The sequence below is a fragment of the Epinephelus fuscoguttatus genome, linkage group LG17 (assembly GCF_011397635.1).
Source record: "Epinephelus fuscoguttatus linkage group LG17, E.fuscoguttatus.final_Chr_v1".
Classification (NCBI taxonomy): Eukaryota; Metazoa; Chordata; class Actinopteri; order Perciformes; family Serranidae; genus Epinephelus; species Epinephelus fuscoguttatus.
The window spans coordinates 6,336,582-6,358,736 of NC_064768.1; the positions used below are offsets into that span (position 1 = coordinate 6,336,582).

At 38.4% G+C, this 22,155-nt stretch overlaps 2 protein-coding genes across 2 annotated transcripts in view; one reads left to right on the forward strand and one right to left on the reverse strand.

Moving 5' to 3' along the window:
- tmem65 (transmembrane protein 65) overlaps nt 1-11,530 on the forward strand; it is a 90,123-nt gene extending 78,593 nt beyond the window's left edge. The window contains exon 7 of the mRNA XM_049601649.1: nt 2,246-11,530. Within this exon, the coding sequence (XP_049457606.1) occupies nt 2,246-2,371 (126 nt within the window). The 3' untranslated portion in view covers nt 2,372-11,530. The remainder of the gene's footprint in view (nt 1-2,245) is intronic.
- A 4,535-nt stretch (nt 11,531-16,065) lies between these two features.
- The window catches only part of LOC125904333 (protein MTSS 1-like), a 132,943-nt gene continuing 126,853 nt past the window's right edge, over nt 16,066-22,155 (reverse strand). The window contains exon 14 of the mRNA XM_049601676.1: nt 16,066-21,937. Coding sequence (XP_049457633.1) covers nt 21,282-21,937 — 656 coding nt within the window. The 3' untranslated portion in view covers nt 16,066-21,281. The remainder of the gene's footprint in view (nt 21,938-22,155) is intronic.

Consider the following 22,155-nt stretch of genomic DNA (forward strand, 5'->3'; position numbering starts at 1 on the left):
ATCTACCTCCAGGGGGGATTGTAAAATACCACACAAAGAGCAGCTTTGGACAGTCAGCCTTTCCCAGTCAAGCAGCACACACCTGGAACACTGTACCCGTAGAACTCAGGAACATCACATCTCTTAAGTCATTCTCCAAATTAATAACACAGTGGTTACTGGACAATCAAACATGTTTTCATGATCTGAATTAGTGGTTTAGTCCTCATTTCATAACTGTATGTTCGGGCTTATGTGCTTTTGTGTAGTATGTTTTCCTTAATGTGCTTTGATTTTATGAGGATGTCACTGTCTTGCTAATTGTGCATTCTTAATGTTTTGGGTTATATGGTTAGGTCATTGTTTTATTAGTAGTACTTATGTCTTGTTGTTTTTGCCTATGTGCCTTGTTCATCATAAATGCTATATTGTAGGCAACTGGACTTGCTTGCGTTTTTTGAAGACGTTTCGCCTCTCATCCAAGAAGGCTCTTCTGTTATAAATGACTGGTACAGAGTTGCAGGCTTTAAACCCTGTGTGGGTGGGAACCCTTGCAGAGTCGTTGGGGTCACATATGAGGTCTAGTTTCAGAGTCGTTAAGGTCGCAGTGTGAGTCGTTGACCCATCTGGCCACCATGTGAGTCGTTAGGGTCAGGTGGGACCAGGGGTGAATGGGTGTGAGGTCGTCTTCACCACATCCCTGTACACTTTAAACCCAGTAACACACTGAGACAGAAACTTGTCCACCCCAAGGACAAAACGCCCAGACAAAAACAGAGTAATGTAGTGTATGCAGTTCAGTGCAGCCAGGAATGCACAGATTTATACATTGGGGAAACAAAACAACCACTCCATAAGCGCATGGCACAGCACAGGAGAGCCAGCTCCTCAGGTCAAGACTCAGCTGTCCACCTACATCTACAGGAGAAGGGACACTCCTTTGAGGACAGCAATGTGCACATCTTGGCCAGGGAAGAAAGATGGTTTGAAAGAGAAGTAAAAGAAGCCATCTACGTCAAGCTGGAACGATTATTGTTAAACAGAGGGGGTGGTCTACAACACAACTTATCACCCACCTACAATGCAGTCTTGGGGTCCCTCCCCAGACGACCTCACACCCATTCACCCCTGGTCCCACCTGACCCTAACGACTCACATTGTGACCTTAAGGACTCTCAAACTAAGAGCTCACATGTGACCCCTACGACTCTGCAAGGGTTCCCACCCACACAGGGTTTAAAGCCTGCAACTCTGTACCAGTCATTCAGAACTGAAGAAGCTTCTTGGATGAGAGGCGAAACGTCTTCAAGAAACGCAAGCAAGTCCTACGATATAGCACTTATGATTACCATGACCTGGATGACTGACAATCTTCACAGACTGTGTGCCTTGTTATGTGCGTTTGTCTATGGTTATATGCTTGCGCTGTGCTCATGTGCCCTTCAATGGACATGCCATCAGTTTGTTTTTATCTGCGCTTATGTGTTTCTTTGTTTTTGTATCTTATTTTGTCTTTTTCTTATATACACTTAAATCATCAACCTGCAAATCTGGCACATTTACGTGACTTAGGTGATCATGGTCATTAATGTGCACTGTCCCTTTCTAAATAAAATAAACATACACATTAACATAAACATTTCTCAAGAATGCCTTGAGGGAATTTCTTCAAATTTAGCCCAAACATTAACTTGGACTCAACAATTAAATTATTAAACTGTAACTGCAGTTTGATTGGTTAGGGGAGGCGTACAGCTATGAGGCGGTAATTCTAGTTTATATATTATTAAAGTTTATTGCATGTGTGTGAAATGTTTAATATCTCCAGTAGCCTTCAACCATGAAGGTAGTGATGAGAGAGAAAAGGAAGGAAGTCTGCTGCTGGTAGAGAATGTCAGCAGAAACACAGGACAAAATAGAGGCATGTTAAAAAGAAATTGTCAGCTTTATTCTTGTCGTGCACATCTGAGGAATGCAACATAAGGTGGTGTCAGATCAGATCTTTCAAAAGCACATCTGGGGATATCGGCTAAAAAGGAAGCAGCACCTGCAGCTGGTGAGCTGAAACTGCTTCACTTTGAAATATACGTTTGCCTCACAGCTGTATCATACTGTCATTCTAAAACATGTCTCAGAAGGTGTGTCTCCTCTGTGTCACAGCCATCTAGGACCCTAACTCTTAGTATTTGTAAGTTCAAAAGAATATAATAAAACTCTTATTCTAGAGTTTGTGGAGAGGGTAATGATCATTTTTCTCCTCCTGCAGGGTAAAGCCATTGGAGTGTCCATCGGCTGTATTTTGGGGATGTTCCCGCTGCTTTTCCTGAGTGACGATGACGAGAAGGAGAAAGAAGCACAACCCTGCAGTGACACAGCGTCACACTCTTCTTAACAAGCCACTACAGCCACACCACACCGTCATACCTACAGACTGGATACTGCTGATGTCAACTAAAAAAAGAAGTATTCACAGGGCTGGATCTTTCTCTGTCCTCCTGCTCAGGCGGCGTTCACACTTCCTCACTCTCCAAACCCTCTCTGAATCTGTTTGTGTTAGCTCCATCACAACTTCAGCTCTGTGGAGTTTCTTGTGATGCACCGAGCTGTGTTGTTTTCACACTGTCTGCTACATGACATGCCATCTGTTAACTCAATATGTCAGTTTAGTGGGGTCTCACTCATACAGATTTGGCCATTTTAGATGCTGATGAGGGATCCTATCAGTTTGGATTCTATTATTGAGTCTTCTTATTAATCCTGTAGTTTCTGGAGTCAGTTATAGACATGTTTGATAGATTTTTGGTTATTTAAAGTGAGACTATGTAACTTTGCTGAACAGCAACTGATCTAGCAACAGATACAATCCCAAGATTCTCTTGAGTCAGCTGCTTTAAAGACATCATTATTAGACTACATGTGTACTGGTCAGACGTTTTCACTTTCTGTTATGTTTGTCCGTGACGTCTTGATAAGCATAAGCCCTTTTTACACAGAGATTGCATAATAGAGCTGCTACAAAGTCCCATCTTCATGCTGCCTTTGCATTTTACACAGAACCAAATGATGGTGACATCATTCCACTCCAGTGTGTGATTTTAGATAGCATGCCAGCGTCGCAGAAACAAAAAAAGTGTGACATGTGACACAACAGCATCGAGTTCTAGTGTAACATACAACATACACATTTGTGGCACTTTATAAACACTTTCAATGGCATTACATGGCAGTAACAGTGATTTACTGTCCCTGTTATATGGCGGCAGATCTCGTCCTCTTCTCTGAGGTTAACGAGCTCCCCCACCTCATTGTTTTCCAAATTTGCATTTACTTTCAGCCCGCTGTTCTTCTTTGGGTAAGCTGCTAACTGCTATCAGCTGCTTTTTAAATTTCCCATGGTGGGTCACACGCATAACATGTTGTCAAAACATCACACCCTTGCCGTCCATTGTCCTGGTCTGCTGGCTGTCCTGTTTAAGGCTCATTTAAGCTTTGGCACGTAGCAATTTTGAAGAGTGTCGCTTGACAGAAATTACGTATTTTCAACAGCACATGGACATGAACAGTGGACAATTTTCTTATTTCATGGACATCATCATATTTTGATGTGCAGTGTGATTGATAGTGTTACTTCTCCCGCCACGGAGACAGTAGTGGATGCAGAATTCTTTTCACTGTTTTCATTATATTATATATTACAGATTTAATAAATCTGTATTATTTAAACGTCTTTGCAGTCTCCTACGGTCATATCTCAGCTGAATTACAGTACACTGCCTTCAAGATCTCTGGTGGTTCTGCTCCATATCAACTATGGACGAAAAGAACGCAGAGTACTGACAGAAGAGGGTCTCCATTTACTTACATCTCTGTATCTAATGTTGAGTGTGAATGAGCCCTTTGTCCCCTGGAGTCAAGAGTGGCAGCTGTCTGACATTCATGCCACCAGAGGCAAAAGTATGAAATATAATCACCTGGGGGACTACTCAGTGAGCCGAAACATGGCTGTCAGAGCTGTCCAGACACATGAAGGACTCATTGTCACACAAATGATAGATTACTCTTGCTCCACCTTTTCTGTAGGTCACGCTGTAGAGTGCCAATGAGAATTTACAGCCACCTCCTTCATGGGTAATTCCCAGCACACATTACACTTTGAACTTTGAGGAGCACCAAACCTCAGGTATTTTGACCCCATGTTGTGAAACAGTTTAAACCAACAATGCAGTCAGACAAGTATAAACACTATAAATAGATATTAGTTAACTAGGTTTCAACCAGAGTCAGTCTATAAAGCTGTAAATATCTTCAGTTGTTTAACCTCAACTGAAATCAGCCACCATATCAGCTATTGGTCATATCAGATTGAGTCTATAGTGACAAACACCTGAGCAGGGGGTTGTTTTATTGCTAATGAAACCAACTTATAACATGTTAGAGGAAGGCTGTGTTAGTTTTTTTTTTTTTTTTTTTTCAAAAGTTATATGGTCTCACTTAAAAGCTTTTAGAACATCACATTAGTTTAATAACTTGGCATCACGTGAGCACCCAGAGCTGTTTCTGGAGCTGTTTTATCTTAAACTGGGCTGATTTCATTATCCTCGACTTACAGCACTCTCAAGCACATTCTGATTGAGTACTATCTGACCCCTATAATAAAATATCACTTTTATTTTTCAGTCTACTTGTCTGACATACAAAGAGTTTCCCCAGAGTGTCAGCACATCCTTTGCTGGCATGGTGACGTACAGATCTGATCTGCTTGATTTTGGCACTGGCCCACATACGGGCTAGCCGTGACCGATCCACATTGAAAATTGTTTCCACTATCAGGTATTAATTTATTCAGGCGCAGCCAGCAGCCCACTCAGGCTTTAGTGCCATAGCATCTCATGGCTTTCATAAGTATGGTGCTGTGTACAGATTTTTAATTGGGGAAGAAGAGAGAGGCATTTACTCTGCAGCGGTAGTTTAAGTATCTGCATCTAAAAACAGTTGGATTGGCTCTAACGAATGTACAAGCTTACTAGTGTTTTTGCCATTCTCGCTTCGAATAAGTTTTTTGCATTTATCGCCTTTTTAAACATCTAGATTTTTTTCCTTCCTGCTGTGGCCCAGTCTCGGGCATTGATAAGAGAAATTGATAGTGTTGAAGCTAAATAATTCCTGATTAGTTTGTCACACATGAATGAATAAGATCATTAAATCCATAAGTCAGTTATTCATTAGTCAGACCCAATTTATGCAATTCCAGGCCTGTCTAGGGTGTCCAGTATTCAGAAATATTTAAATACAATAGGTGAAAATAACACATTTACACTGCATCTAAAAAACTGCTAGCCTGGTGAGACAATCCTGATGATGTGAGCTCAACATTCTGTTTTGCTCTCTGTACTTGGCACCTCCTCAGACACTTTCAGTGGGCGGGAGTACTCGCCTTGATGGACAAACTCTCTCAGCTAATCAGCGTAATGAAACATCTTCATCACCACCGAAACAAAATCAAGCTTTTGCCAAATCCAGTCAGAAGGACAGAGAGAACATCTTCTCTTGTTCTTGTGTAATTATTGTTATTGACTCTATTTCTGCAATAACTTCACTTATTGCTGTGTTTACTCTACTGGCGTTAGAGTTGCCACTTGTTGCCATGGGAGCTGCCATTACTGTTCTGCAAGCAGCAGCCTGCATTTTATGTGATCAACTACAAGTCTCTGATTGGCTTCTTGTAAACTACTGTGCAGATCCCTGATTGACCCTGATTGGATTTTAATTTCTGGAAAGTGTTTGGGGCTGCATCAAGTCCAGATTGATACAGAAAATAAAACACAACGTTGCTCACGTCATCAGGATGGTCTCACCAGGCTAAAAAGCTGCATTGTTTTTGCCCAAATCTGTACAGGAAGAGCATAAAGTAGATGTGTCTGTAAAGGGGAGATTCATGGGGATCTATAGAATCCCTTTTGTATACGGATATCAAAAATTGAGACATAAAGGAACCTCTGTGAAAATGACCATACCAGTTTTCCCCAGCCAAATTTAGTCTAATTTGGAGCATTGTTTAACACCCCTCCTGGCAAACTAGCGTGACCTGTTTATCCGCTACGGCCTCTTAAAGCCAGCACTGTGGAGTGGAGTGGAAAAGGTTAACAGAAAACTTGACTGTCTTGTCTTTTTTTTTTTAGTTAATTGAAGAAACAGCACAGGAACTGTATTTGGTGGTTATTTTTCTTCAGCAGACACTCATGTCCACAACACTATTTGTTTCTCATTACTTAAAACTGAGCAGACTTTTCAGTGATGAATATACAGTCACTGCACTTCTCGGCAGTCAGGGTCTCGTCCATCTTTTACCAAAAAACCCAAACAATGTAAAAGGAACAGAGTCCACTGCTACCTCGATGGGAATGTTTTGCATGAAGAACTGCTGAGACTTTAAATTTCCTTGTCGGATGGTTTTGAAAATGCTGGAAAGTCTTCACATGTTTTGTGCGGGTTGGAGCAGGCGCTCGGTGGCAACACTCTCTACTTGGAAACTGAAGTTGCTATTTTCAGTTTTGGGCTTTACACTACTGTTTGCTTTCCAACTTCTTTTCTGTATCTGTGTTTTTCTGTCTGCACCATCTTTTCCTCTTCTCCTCTCCTGACTTGGATCCAGCCATCTGTGTGATTCGTTTTTTAGGTTACGCTTCATCAGACTTGAGGCTCCAGATGGTCGGGCTTCACCACATATGACCGTGCAGTCCAAAACAGTCCATACCAGGACAAGTCTATTTAGTAGTTTTCAGTGATTTCTGTGACTCAAACCTCTTTCTTAATCTTTCTCTCCCTCTCACACACTCCAGCTCTCAGCACACATCCAAGATGCTTCTGGTATTCAAATGAATCCAGTTGATCCTTTTCTCCTCTTCACTGCCACCAGCTGCATCTAAAATCACACTCTATTGGGGGGGTAGGGGATCGATTCAGCATAGTATCACAATATTTTGTGTAGCAATATTGTATCAATACATGGATGCCAAATATTGATTTTTTTAATTATATAAATGATTAATGTTGCAAATACAAATAACTTTGTTAGCCTACTAAAAAAATAGAATTGATTGTTTTTTAGTCCACTAGATTCAATTGGCAGCAGTAAAAATGACTGAAGTGACAACTTCCTTTAAAAATGTATCTTATCAGATAAAACAGACGTTGACAAATTTTACCGTTATAACTTACATAATTTACAGTCGAAAAAAGGTAATAAAACGCATGATATCACAATATATCATGGCAATGCTCAGCATTGCAAAACATGTAAAATTGCAATATTGTTGTATCGTGACCAAAGTATGGTGATAATATCGTACAGTGGTTCCCACCCCTAGTCCTTATTCACAAAAACTTTGAGTGTCTGGATTTTAGGGCTGCAACTTAAGGCCTTTGCACTCTGAGTCTGTTTTTTTTGTGTGTGTGTGAGTGTGTGTGTTTTTGTAATCCATCAGCGGAAAAAAAATTGCTACGCACAGAAACCTTGCACACTGACTCCGATGAGTTTAATTGTTTTGCGGAAATTCACAATATGTGACGAAATTAAAAGACACATTTCCTTTTTTGCCTCTCTTTACTTGAGTTACGTATCTGGCTGACATCACCCCCTCCCTGTCTTTCATTTGGCCCCGCAGCTACATGAAAGGGGCAGAGCTGTCCTCCCTCTCTGTCCTCCACATTCTCAGTGTGCAGTCAACATCCTCCTCCTCCTCCTCTTCATCATTATCTACCTGAATATTATTGTCTGACCTGTTAAAGTTAGCCTTGTGAGATATGAAATTATTCTGTGCATCCTGTTCATCTGTCTTGTGACACATTTTTTTTTCACTGGTTCTTGGTCCAATGTCTCTAAAGGCTCTGACAGATGTGAAAAACGCAGAAAATCAAACCTGTTCCGAAAAAATTTTAATGACAAAAGTTTCAGACTCAAAGTGCGCAAAGGTGATTGACACAATGTGAGGTTGCATTTATTTTTAGATGTGCGTCAATTTTGGACGAAAAGTGTGTAAAGGCCTTAACAATTATTTTCATTATCGACTAATTTATTGATGATTTTATGATTAATGGACCAGTTCTTTTTTAAAATGTCAGAAAACAAGACATTTGTCAGAGTGAGCCCAGGTAAATTCTTTATAACAGCTAGGGATGGGCATTTTGAGTAAGTTCCACATTTGAGTACCTGTATTAATTTATTATCTAGTACTGGAGTACTTGCCGAAAAAGAAACAACAACAACAAAAAAGTCAAACATAATAGTAGGGTCCAAAATGAACACCGAGGCTAAACTGTGGTTCGGCGGAAGGGGTCCTGTCTTCGCCACACAGACTTTAGACCTTAGCTATGATACACAAGTTTAACATTACATAGCTTACACTTTACATACATTTAGTTTACTTTGTAGAAATACTCCCAAACATTACTTGTATGCCTGGTCACCACTCTGCCTGTAACATCAGATCAAGCAACGTCTGACTGAAAACACTGACTGTGCAGATTTACCTTTTTTTGCTATATGTATCAGTGTAAATATTCATAGACAGCAGTTACATCACTGCGTCCTGTCCACGAAGCACTCAAAGAAACAAAGACCCTGAGGGGGGCTTCAAAGTTACTGGACTCACATTATTGTCTGGTTATATAATTTAAGTTTTAATTTAAGTTTTTTGTTTTTGTTTTGTTTTCCAAAAATTTAAATATGTTGAAAATAAACATTAGCATGAATGCAACATATTAGCAGAGATAAATTGACCTATTCATAAAAAACAAGACAAAAAAACATTAATTTCCTGTACACAACATTGATAAATGGGTAACTTCTACTCATGAATCCCTGTGCAATCATGTTAGCTAGGTAACACTAAATCACCGTGCGGTACTGATCCATAATAACGAGATGAACTAGTCAGCTAACAGTTATATACTATTGAAACATATTGGCCAGTCAGCTATATCACTAATCCAAGTTTACAGACATTGTTGTGAGTCACAATAAATTGTTATGTAACTTTTTAATCAAGATACTCTGACACACCGCCCACCTCAGAAACAAACATGATGTATACAGTAAAACTTGAATTAAAAGCCTAGTCCTTATTAAACAGCCAGTCCCTTTTACTAGCCTGGTTGGCTACACATATTGACAAATAAAGATCTGTCTCAATTAGACGCCTGATATGTTTGCTAGCAGTTCATTTTTATAGTTCTTTGGATGTATAAATCCAAATTATTAACCACCCATCAAAGCTTAGGTAGTTTAGGTGGCTGTTAAGATCGCACATACAAATATAAATGTTTAAACTTTTGTGAATAAGGAGATACTACACATCTTTGCTCAGTTAGATTCTCCACAATTAAATCATTCGGTTCATTTTACTGAAACCATGAGCACCAGAGAAGACCGTAATTTATTCAGATTTACCAACATGACAAAAATAAAGTGGTGACTCCCTTCCCCTGATGATAAAAGCAGAGTATGTATCAATTCCTTAATTACCCATTAAGTTATTCCTTTAGTCCGTAAGGGTCCACTGATGAAAAGTATCAAAAGGGTTTTTCAAAAAAATGAATCCAAGTCATGAATATTGTTTTAACAGGATAAAGTGGTGTTGTGTCAATATGCCAGGTGCCGTAATCCTCTCCAGTGCCCTGTCTGTCGGAGCTAGATCAAATAAATGATTTATATGTCATATGATTATTCAAAGCCTGATTTTTATACAGGTAATGTTCATACTGGTTCAACTAAGCAATTTGATTGTATTTCTTATTTTTGCTGAGCAACAGTTTTGTAAGAAAGGAATGAAAGGCCTGTCCCCTATAGATGCCTGGAACAAATATCGGCCTGTTAATTTCAGTGATTTAAGTAAATAATAGCCTAAGGAGTCCTTGGCCAGAAAAATGCTGAAGACCCTTGCTCTACTTTGAATAAATACTGAAATCCAAATCAAGTACTTGAGTGTACTCAGGCCCATCCCTAATAAGCACCTTTTTGATCACTAGCCTCAGACACAAACATGTTCAAAATTTTAGAAGCTGTACTAGTTTGCTGTTCTTGGTTGAAATTTGACTGTCAGAATGTCAATTATTTTCCTGTTGATTGACTAATTAACAATCCCACATAGCAATACTCATTATCACATTTGATAGACGCATAAATTACAGCCGTGCTACACTACTGCTCACTGCTCACCATAGAGTAGGGATGTATGATATGTTATTGGCCTATGAATGAGAAAATGCACTTAGTTATTTTTCTGATGATGTCATTTATATGTGATCTTGGGGATCTTGGGGATTACGAATATTTGTACCTCATACAAGCTTTTCAGTAAGGAGAGAAAGACTGCTGTTCATTAGAATTAACAAGAAAAACTTTAGGGTTATATTGTTACACACAAGTTTACAATAATTCTATCTACTGTTTACTCTTGGGTCTGTAAAGACTCTAAACATATTACACAATATTGAAAAAAAAGCCTGTTTTCCTCTCCAAGAGTAACATTATTTCATATCAGTGCATTTCTATTACAGAGTTAACTATTGAGAGTGTGTTATATCGGGGAAGTGAATGAGTGACTGACAAAGTGATTTCACACACAGTCACTGGATCTCCATTAATCCTCAACTGGTTTCCTCAAGAGCATCTCTACATTATCTTCTATACAGATCATAAAGAGAGAACAGGAGTCATTTTGATGCCTTTAAAAGTTTAAAAATTGCCAAAACTTTAGAGAAATCTTGCAATAATGATTGTGTCTTAGCTGTTATTGAACAGATTGTGATGTATTTGCTGTGGGGAGGAGATATGATTGTGTGTAGAAGGATGGGGACACAAATCCTCAAATCAAAAGGAATTAAGGGCTGGAACAAAAAAAAGTTGGTAAATCCCTGAGTTCACCCTGACGGGTGACAGAAATGTTTGAACAATATTTAATGAGTGTTTGGACTTGGCTGCACAAGGTATTTCAGTTTGTCACTGGATTAACTGTAAACGCCTTGAGTTAGGTCTCCCTCATTAGAAGGGAGATTTATTGTGGAGGACGGGGAGCAATATACCATCTGTTTGAATCATGTGTCAATAAGGAGTAACTAATTAAGTAATAATTCTAAATTATATTATAAGTTGTTTTCAGGATGCTGTCTGCTACCTGAACTTTTATGTTTTTGTATCATCTCATGTTTATATCATGTTTGAGAATGTTTTTTCTAGATGAAGTTTTTCTTCAGGCCCGTGTGGACTTTTATTTGTTTTTATTTCTCTCTACTCTTGACACTATTTTGATTAATTTCAATCTCTGACGAAAAAACGAGGAGAGATTTTGAAGTATATGAACAAAAGTGTGTGGTTGCTGTTTGTTAGAGGAATGCTTTCTTGTGCTGCCATCTTGTGAACAGTCTGGAACAGCAGCAGCTGTGCACTGAAACGTATGTGTTGTAAACCAGTGATGTAGAAGGATTGATATGCATTTTGCAACATAATTTAAACTAATATAATAAATTTGGGAGTGTTTACCTCTGCAGGTGATGCTGAAGCTCTTCTCTGTCAGAACTATTCGCTGTGAATGCCACAATAGTTTTTTTTCACATTAGGGACATCTGTGTTTTTTTCTCTGTGTTCCTGTTGCTGTTTTAAAGCTCCAGCGTGTAGGAGTTAGGGGGATATATTGACAGAAAAAGAATATATATATTTTTATTTTTGCCTCTCTGTGCACCGAGCTCACATGTGCGCGCGAGACCAGCGAAAGCACGTGAACACATATGAAGGCGGTGCCCATGTCTCATGGTCTCACACAAGCGCACACATGAGGGCAGTGTACAGAGAGGCAGTTAGAGCTACAGGCTACAATGAAGCTAAAAACAGAGTTTAAATGGAGTTTTTCCAAACAACTTTTTATGTCGGGGCTTCAGGACACTTAGATTACTACAGGCGAGCAGTATGGAGATATTTTGTGGTTTCAATTATGTGTTTTTGGACGTTTGAATCTGGGGCACCATAAGCCTCCATTAGGTGGAGTTGTGTTGCTACCCCCTCTCCCCTTGGATGTCCGCAAGGAATGTGAGGACTCTAAAATTTCACCTGAGCCTCCCTATGCATATGGGTGAGTAGATAATGGCTGAATTTTCATGTTTGGGTGCACTATCCCTTTAAAACCTGCTGGTTCACACCAGTGTAACTAGATTCATTCATTCATTTCATTCTTAATGTGGTGTCGATTAGTGAGATGTGAGTCAATGAATACTTTAAGGTGTGCATGTTTCTGACCAAACTGTCAGAAACAGACTCCATGAGAGTGGCATGAGGGCCCGTCGTCCTCTAGTGGAACCTGTGCTCACATAGAATGATAATAACTATTGGCCTTTAGAACTGGCTAAAAACTGGCTTTCACTTTGCAATTCTTTTTGCCACCAGATATGATCTCCTGGGAAAATAAAGGCTCCATTTACACATAGTCTGTTTAAAAATAATTGATGTAGCCTCTGTGACAACATTGACTGGTTTGTGGACTTTTGTTTTGAAACCTCAAGTTTGATGTTTTGGTCATTGCTATCTTGGAATTTTGGAGCCAGGGTGACCATATTTGGACGAGATGGTGAAGCTAATGCTAGCTGCTAGCTTACTTAGCATGTTGCATTTATAGTTGAGGTTAACTGTGAAAAGGCTAATGCTAATTTTTGCTTATGAGAAACAGGCTTTAAACAAGCGGCAACCTCCAGGGCTGAAACATGAAGCAAACGCTGAAAACTGCCCAAAAGTACAGTTCTTCTAACATCCTCTTGAGGCTGGCTCCAAGAGCAAGTCAGTCCCCATAGACCTCCATGTTAAAATGCCCGACTTTACAACCTGGTACAGACAAGTCTCCATAACTAATTTCGACATGACAACTATAGATGAGGTGAATTTTATATAGGCTAACTCACCTGTTTACATTTTATTTATGCTTATGCTTTATTTAAGTTATGCATTTGTATTTTCCTAATAGCTAATGTTCGTAGTGAAATATAGGCCTATTATCCCTGCAGAACCACTTGCACACTATCTGTTTGTCCTTTCATGGAGGCCTGCCATCAAAACATTTACTTCTTTTCCTTATTATAACCCTGAACCTGAACCTGACGTCTTAACTTTAATTAAGCACCTCACAAAATACTCTCATTTTGTAAACTCAAGCTGATTCTCACAAATATTTAAAACTTTTTCCCAGAAAATCACTTCTATAGATGATAGCTTTCAAAATAGATTTAAAAAAGAAAACACACACAGCCAAAGTAAATATTTCAGCCTTGTGAAATTGTAATTGTAAAATTAAACTTTCATCTGAAATATGAATCAGTGGTAATGCGGACAGTTAAAAAAAAACAAAAACAAAGCACAAGTGTCTTTTGTCATCAGATGCACATTGTATGCTACAATTTTATTATTTAGCCAAAACAGCTGGTATACATAGAAAATTGGAGACAGTTAGTATTTAGGAACTAAGCATTTAACATAAGATACAAGATTCTCAGGAGCCAGAGGTAAAGTAACAGGACTGCCCGGTAATACGTTAACAAAACATGTTGCCATTACTTCTCTTAACACAGACAGGACTGTGTGTGTGTCACAGTAACAGATATGTCAGATACCTTCTGGGTAATGAAGACTTCCCTCTGCTTAAAAATGTAATAAAACCTGTTAACTGATAAGTGAAACGTCATTACCTGGTCATGTTTTTGACCAGAAAAGTTTACAAGCAAATATGAAATCAGATGGAAACATTTCTGACCTCTTAGTATAACTGTTATGATGTGTTCAAGGCTTACCGTCTGAGTTGACAGTTAAAACATTTTACATTCATGTGTCGTTTTAATAAAAATCACCTAAAATAAAGGAAGCTGTATTAATATATCAGCTAAAAATGATAAAACAAATCACTAAAGACATGCAGGCATCAGTCATTAATGCAGCTGAGCGGTGATTATTACCAAATTCAAAATGTTTCCACCTACTCCCAAACCAGGGATAGGGCTCAGATTAACAGGCTTTACTAAATTTTTTACCCAGTCGAGGAATATCTGACATCATTTTTGACATTATCAACCGCTACATTTTATGTCTTCCAATAATAGATAATGATTTATTTCAAATAACATCAAACTCAGGATCAGGACAAATCCTGCCAAAAGCAAACAGTTCATCCATGTTTCCCTGATTTAAGTATTCCGACCTTTTGGATGCACACACAGAAGAACAAATTAAAGAAAGTTAAAATGTATCATACTTTTATGAAGGACTAAACACAAAAGCGCATCATGTGCATATATTTAATAGGGAACAGTTTTGGTTCTTGGGGTCGTTATTGATGTACTTCTGCTTAGTCCCAAATGATTTTTGTTAATCCCGTCTGCCAACTCGGGCAAGTCGAGACTGGTTATTCATTTCTGCTACCATCCTCCAAACTCTCTGTGGCTCTCAGGTTTTAGTAATAATGGCTCAGCTTTGGGAGAACAGGGTGAGTAAATCTAAGAAATAGAGCCCTTAATTCTAGTTATGAATGGCCCTATCTTGGAACTGGGACATTTCAATCACTCAGTGGCTTTTAAAATAAATTACAAGAAAGAAATTGAAAATAAAATTTGACCGGATGATGGGTGATCTTTATAGTGATTCATGGGGAGAAAAAATGTCAGGAGGGTTCAGACTAACAAAAAAACTGCAACCACGTAAGGTCTCATCCTTTTAAACTCATTACAAACAAAAAAGGGAATTTTCTTGGTTGTATAAAATCATGTTTTTTGTTATTGTGCACCCGACAGGCATAAGTAGGGCCATGATAGTGTGTAGTAGCGATCCGGCTACTTTAATACAAATTTAGATATCCCCCACTTTATCATTCTATATTGTTTGAAGTGTCATTTAGTCAGTTTGTTTTATTTTAAGATTTATGTGGCGAGGAAGCTGTATCAAGTAACATTTTCACTGAGATTGGTAATATTTATCTGATAAAATGCACGTTCTGTGACAAGTTCAAAATGGAACCAAATATGAGACATATGTATTTAAATTTTGAAATCCACTGAATACTTTATACTAAAATTTAAACACCACTGCATTAATAGCATTGATTCATGTGTCTGAATTTATTTGTTGTAAATTCACCTACTTGAAATCAAAATTTGAAATTTTCTGGATTTGCAATTTCAGAGGTTGAATTTGAATATTTTTTTTTTCCAATGTTTACAAATTCAGATCCAAAAATTAAATTTTTAGAATTAAAAAGAAAAGATCTAGGTTGCTCAGATTTAATTGGTCAAATTCAGATCTAAAAAGTCTGGTTAAAATTTATATTTTATTCATTTTTCATATTGACATTTGAACTTTGAAAATCATGTATCTAACTTTATTTGTTCTGAATTTACCTCTTAAAACTTTAAAATATTAATTTCTTGATTTGCAGTGTCAAAAGCTGAAATTGGATAGATTTTTTCAATGTTTACAAATTCAAACCTAAAAATTCAAGTTTCATAAAAAAAAAAAAATCAGATTGCTCAAATATTGATTGATCCAGTTCAGAATTAAGAAATGAAATTCAACCCAACTAACCTAATTTCCATTTTAAGCATTCAGTGGCTGTAAAAATTCAAATATTTATGGTCTCTTATTTGCTCCTATAGCCCAACACTATAGTGAGAATAAAATACAGTAAAAGAAAGATACCCAGGGCATCATTTATACTGTAGGAAATGTGGCAACTTGACTCAAAGTAAAGGCTAAACATTAAAGGGCAGGGACACACCAACAGCTGCTGTTACTTACAGCTCACAGACAAAAATAGCCTCCACACACTGAGGATTGGATCAGTGATTTTTTTAAATCTAACTTGTACCTAGAATGATTTTTCTGACCAAATGTACTGTAAAATGATTTTCTGTTACTAATGAATGTGATTCCTAGTAATCACTTTTCTAGTTCTCAGTGTGTGCTGGCATTACACGCAGTTACTGAGTCCTCACAGGCTCGAACATTCAGCTTCATACGCTTATCGCATCAGCTACATGATTTTATTCGTTAACCTGCACTGGAAAATGAGTGTAAATGGATATAAAACAGACAGGATTCAGTCGTCATACAGGGTGTCAAACTGTGGTCACACAAAATATGAAACATTAATGTGAGGAAACATATTAGATGACGGACGGCATCTAAAATGCATTCTAGTCCAAAAGAAACAGACCAACTGAGGACAAAAATTAGTTCCAGTAGGAAAAAAGCAGACTATTAAATCCTTTTGTTTAACTAAAAAAAAGACAACATGCATATTAAATACATTTGTTAATTTGTTGTATATGCTCAACAGGACAAGACTTTGGGTGAAAATATTCAACTTAATAAATACGTAAATAATTGTGATGACAAACAGTGATTATTATTTAGTAGCAACAATTTCAGCTTGTTACGCTAATAACCCACAAACGCAAGTTTGTTTTTTTACTCATAGGGCTATTTCGACATTGAGTAATTACAAGCTATTACAGGTTTTTATATTTGTCGCAGTTGTACATGAATATCAGTGCACAGCAGGATATGCTTGTGTTTTGTTTTAACTGTCTGTTTAAACATAGCTAATAGAGGGTTTTCAGTTAGGTCACAAATTAATCAGCCTCATCTGGCACCATAATGTAGGTCCATGTAGTTGAGATTTGGCTCTCTGTTAGCTGAAAAACCTTGTTGTGATGTCAGTGTAGAAAGTTTCATTGTCAAACAAACTGAAGAGCCTGATAAATTAGATTTGTTCTTATGCTACAGTGCTAGCATCTGCTAAGAATTGTACATAAGCTAGTGTCCAAAATAGTTGAATTTAAAAAAAAAAAATAAAAAAATAACCAGCCATTAGCTAGCAAACAAAATACAAAAGCAAACATAAAATTTAACGATGTCTTTGCTTCCATGGTAGAAATTTAGCTCTCCAAAACCTAGCTGAAATAACTTGCTGTACAGGATCAGTGGAAATGTTCGGAAACATTCTTAAATGTAAAATTCTGATGAATTACATTTTTTTTCTTAAGCTATAGTGCTAAGAATTGTACTTTAGCTAAATTACTGATATTCAGCTGGCAGCAAAAATTAATAACATTAAACCTGCAATATATGATGTCTTTTTCATGATCTTGACATGCACTGTAAATTAGCGCACATCAAGAAAAGCAGATTAATTTAAGCTATATTAATATTTATCAAACAGTTAGCTGGCCAAGAAAATATGAAAACATCGAACTTGGATTTTCACGATGTCTTTGTCTATATGGTAGAGATTTAGCTCTTCAAAAGCTAGCTGAAATAATATCTTCTTGTAAAGTGTCTGTAGAAACATTCTCAAATGTAAAACTCTGATAAATTAGTTTTGTTAAAATGCTTGTTTCTACTATGAGCTATAAATTAGCTAGTATCCAAATGATGAATTTAAACTATATTGATATTTAGCTAACAATTAGTGAGCTTAAAAAATGTGAAATGTTCTTTTAATTCTATTGAGACAACCAAATTGCACATTCAGGAAGGCAATCAGCTGTAATTATGCCAGAGAGCTAAAGACCTCCCACATGGCTGCCAGAGGGCGTGTTAAACCACCTGAAAAACTTTGTATATACCAGACTGTTGGTGTAGACAGAGCAAAACACTTATCCACATTACTCCAATTCACTATAGCTAAGTAGTAACACGGAACCTGTAATACCAACCTCTATTACTACCATGGACTTGGAAGTGTATGCTAACAGACAGTTGCTACATAGTTGGTAGATTAGCAACATGTTAAAAGTTGAACAATGGACAGGGACAGAGGGGTTAGTGAACCTGGAGGCCAACCAAGACACAGATTATGTCTGTCTGCAGGGGAACTTAGTTGTAATCACTCATCATCATTGATTAAGTTTTTTCTGTTCATTTTGGAAAAGTCAAAACATTTAAAGTGCTTTACAGACAATAAATGCTGTAAAACAAAAAGTTAAAATAAACAAAGACATTGGGTCTCATTCATGAAATGTTAGTAAATCTGTAAGTGGATTTGCACATAAAAACCTTGGTACTAAAAACCTACACTGGATTCATCAACGCAGGGGAAAACTCGGATTTGATCGTAGGCATGTGTGTATGTTCATGAATGCCAATCAATCCTAAATTGACAGCAGGCTCCTGCTAGTTAGCAATTAGTATGCACCCCCACCCATTAATAGCCAGAGACCACCATACATGGAGGTGATAATAGGCGCATCCTGTCGACCTGCGAACATAGAGCAATCAAAGAAAGAGAGAGAGACAGTGAAAGAAAAACTTGTCCGACACTGAGAATGAAGTTTTGGCCTCTGGCTACATAAGTGCCCTTTTTGCAAGACATGTTTTTCTCTACGTCTTTTCAATAATTTTATATTTTAGTTTTTAAATTTGGCCCATGGCATCAATTCTTAATTAAAAGTGTGCTGTTTGCCCGTCAACTGCATTGAGTTGAGCCCTGTCCCTCCCTCTAGTTTCCCTTGTGGCAGCCGTATGCAAGTCAAGCGCCCTGCAGAGCAGCATGACGTTTCCCTCATCTGCCGTCATGGACAGCCAGGTAATGTTTGCTCTAAGCCTCAGCATTGTTTCACTGTTGTGAAATTAAATCACTATTAAAACATCTTAAAGGGATAGTGCACCCAAACATGAAAATTCAGCCATTATCTTCTCACCCATATGCCGAGGGAGGCTCAGGTGAAGTTTTAGAGTCCTCACATCCCTTGCGGAGATCCAAGGAGAGAGTGAGTAACAGCACAACTCCATCTAACGGAAGCTTATGGCGCCCCAGATTCAAACGTCCAAAAACACATAATTGAAACCACAAAGTATCTCCATACTGCTCGTCCGTAGTGATCCAAGTGTCCTGAAGCCCCGGCATAAAAAGTTGTTTGGAAAAACGTCATCTGAACTCTGTTTTTAGCTTCATTGTAGCCTGTAGCTCTGACTGCTTCTGTGTACACTGCGCTCACGTGTGCGCGCAAGACCAGCGAAAGCATGTGAACACACATGAAGGCGGTGCCCATGTCTCACGGTCTTGCACAAGTGCACACACGTCATCGCAGTGTACACAGAGGCAGTTAGAGCTACAGGCTACAATGAAAATTTTCATTTTGCCGTGCACTATCCTTTTAATACAGGCAGTCTAATGTAGGCAATAACCCACTGTTAAGTTTAGCAAGTAAGATGTAAAACCACACTGTCTCCCTCCAACTCTTTATCAGATCCAGGTTCACCAGCTGCCTGGTGTGAGTGGAGACAGATGCTGAATTGTTTTCCCAGGTCCACAAGTCGTATTATAAAGAAGCGTATAGCTGCCACATCACACAAATAATGTTTATGTCTCCCACGTTGCACCTGTGACAATTAAATTAAACAAAGATGACATTCAGTTTGGGGCTGCAGTGTATAACGAGGGCAGAGGAGGAACTTGTTGGTTTTTCAGTTTTGTATAAGTTGATTTAAATAACTCATTCACATTTTTAAGAATCCTATTCTGAAGCTTAAATCTGCTAAATACCAACTAATTTAGCTAAATGTGTTATATTTCTAATCTCCTGTCATCTTTAACTTACATGTATCAAAGGCATCTGAGTATTGTGAACATAACAGAGCACAATATGAAATAAAATTATAATTTCTAATAATTACAAACAATATTTGTGTACTATCTATCTACAAAAGTACTACAAGCAGTCAGAAGCAGGTGTAGATTTTGTTGGTACCTACGAAAAGATCAGAGCTACTAACATATTAATGAATGCCGAAATACACGTAAATTTCCTTCAGCAAAGATTTTACACACAAATTCGTTCCGCTCATGTTTCATGAATGAGACCCAATGTTTTTTGTTAAAAGCTAACAGCACACTTAATCTACTAAGACGTTGGCATCCGCAGTTCCTAATCCGCCACTCTTCATATCCACTGCTGGAATATTATGCTGAACTTTCTAATATAAAGCCAAAAGGATTCTTTATACTGGAGAAAACTTTAAGAACATGCAGGTCAATCTACCGTACGTGTCATTATTAGGATAACTGTGAATATACACACCATTCTTCAATGTGCTACCCTAACAATTACAATTACTCTTTCAGTTTGCGTAGAAGCTCAAGTTTTCTTTCAGTCTGTCTTCTCTATCAAACACTCACCTATATTTTAATAGAAAAAAAATCCAGCATAATTTCAATTTAAATAGAATTTTTACAATATTTAAGTTAAATTCAGCACACAGGCTTTTGGCACCTTTAGTGGAAATGGGAAACTACGGGCATGTATGACAAACAAAATATACAAACACATCAAAATATAAATATGTACATACAAATAATGATTTGAAAATCCTCCATCAATCCTTCCAGAATTTTTCCATATATCACCCATCGTAACTTCTTCCCAATACAATACGTGTTAACGTTTACGTAATGTTTCATTTGAGTAGTGTCTGCTACAACAATGACCTTGTCCAACTTGTTCGACAAGGATGTCCTTTCACATCTTTTCTTTTGTAAACTGAAGTTGCCCAGGGGAATTGATCTCAGATCAGCACCAGTGTTCCCAGTAGTAATCTCAGAGGGAAACTTCACTGGAGTTATTCAGGTGCAATACAGACAGTTTTCAACTTGCAAGAGGCTGCAGGTTTCGTTTTTAAAGGGAGAGGTGCTTTAGTCAGTTTCCAAAGAAAGAAAATTTGGCACTGTGGGGAAAATTCTCAGCCTAAGAGAGTCCACTGATATTTTACGAAAGGTAAACTTTCTTGTTGGATGCAGTCGAAATCTGGACAAGAAATGTCTACCTTTTATCCACATTTGTTTGACAGATTTCCTCTAACTTTGCTTGAGTTCAGAAAGGAGCTTTTCAAACTATGTACTTACAGGCTTTAAAACCCAAAACTCTCGCAAAAATCACAAACTGTTGTCAACACCACAAACAGAAGTGTTTTTATCCCTCATTTAAATATTATGTCTTTGGCCAAAAGGTGAAAGCGCTTTATTTGATTTCTTACCTTTATAAATTTCTGTAATTAGATCACCGTGTTATGATCAAACATCCCTTTTAAGTTTCGTTAGGTAATTTCTAAACTGATGCTTGATCAGAGTCTCCGAGCAACTTCCTCCCATTCTCGCCGTCCATTTGATGTCATGGCTCCTATTTACTTGTTGACAACCATTTTGTGTCCCTTAAGAGCATATTTGCTGAGATTCAGCCAGGGACGCAAAATGGCGCAAGTCAAACCAGCTCTTCTAGTCTCAGTGAATACTTGGCGCTGAACGGTCATTGGTCGATGTCCTCTTGAGTCTGACACCTCGTCGGATAGCCACCAGAAAATCCTCCACCTCGCTGTATTCTGTCTCCTCCAGGAGCTCTGGGAGAGGCCGGCGCTCCCATTCTGACACTCGGCCGCTGGGCTGCGGTGGTGGGGTGGGAGGATCCAACCCCTCGCTCTGGTGGTGGGTCTCCCAGGAGCTGGACCTTGGTGAAAGTGGTCCACTGCTGCCTGGTGACAAAGGGGTGGTTGGGGGACTGAGTGGGGTTCGTGGTGTGTTGCCATCCTCTGATGCTGCCCTGCTGGGGAAACCAGGATGTTCAGGCACAGTAGGGGTCTTGACTGGAATCATGGGGGGCTTGATGGGGATGGGGCCCAAGCTAAGGCCCCCGGAGGGCCGTCGCAGGTTGGGTTTGGAGGATGGCGTCCGTCGGATGGTGGCGACTCCCGGGGTGATGATGGCAGAGGGGTTGGAGGGCAGCCCAGCAGTGGAGGCAGGGCGTTTGGACTGGAACATGCGGCGGTAAGACTGACTGATGTCACTGTTTCTGGGGATGGTGGAAGATTTATCATAGTCTGATGACTGCTGATGTTCGCCCTCCTGATCCGCTCCCACAGAGTAGTAGTCACAGTCTGATACTGTGAAGAGAGAGAACAGATTTATCATACTGCTCTTTAGTGTCTCAATAATGAGTCAGTCATGTTTATGCAACCTGGAGCATATTTTCAAGCTTATACATATATATATATATATATATATATATATAGCTTATATATACACACACACACACACATTTATATATATATATATATATATATATATATATATATATATATATATATATATATATATATGT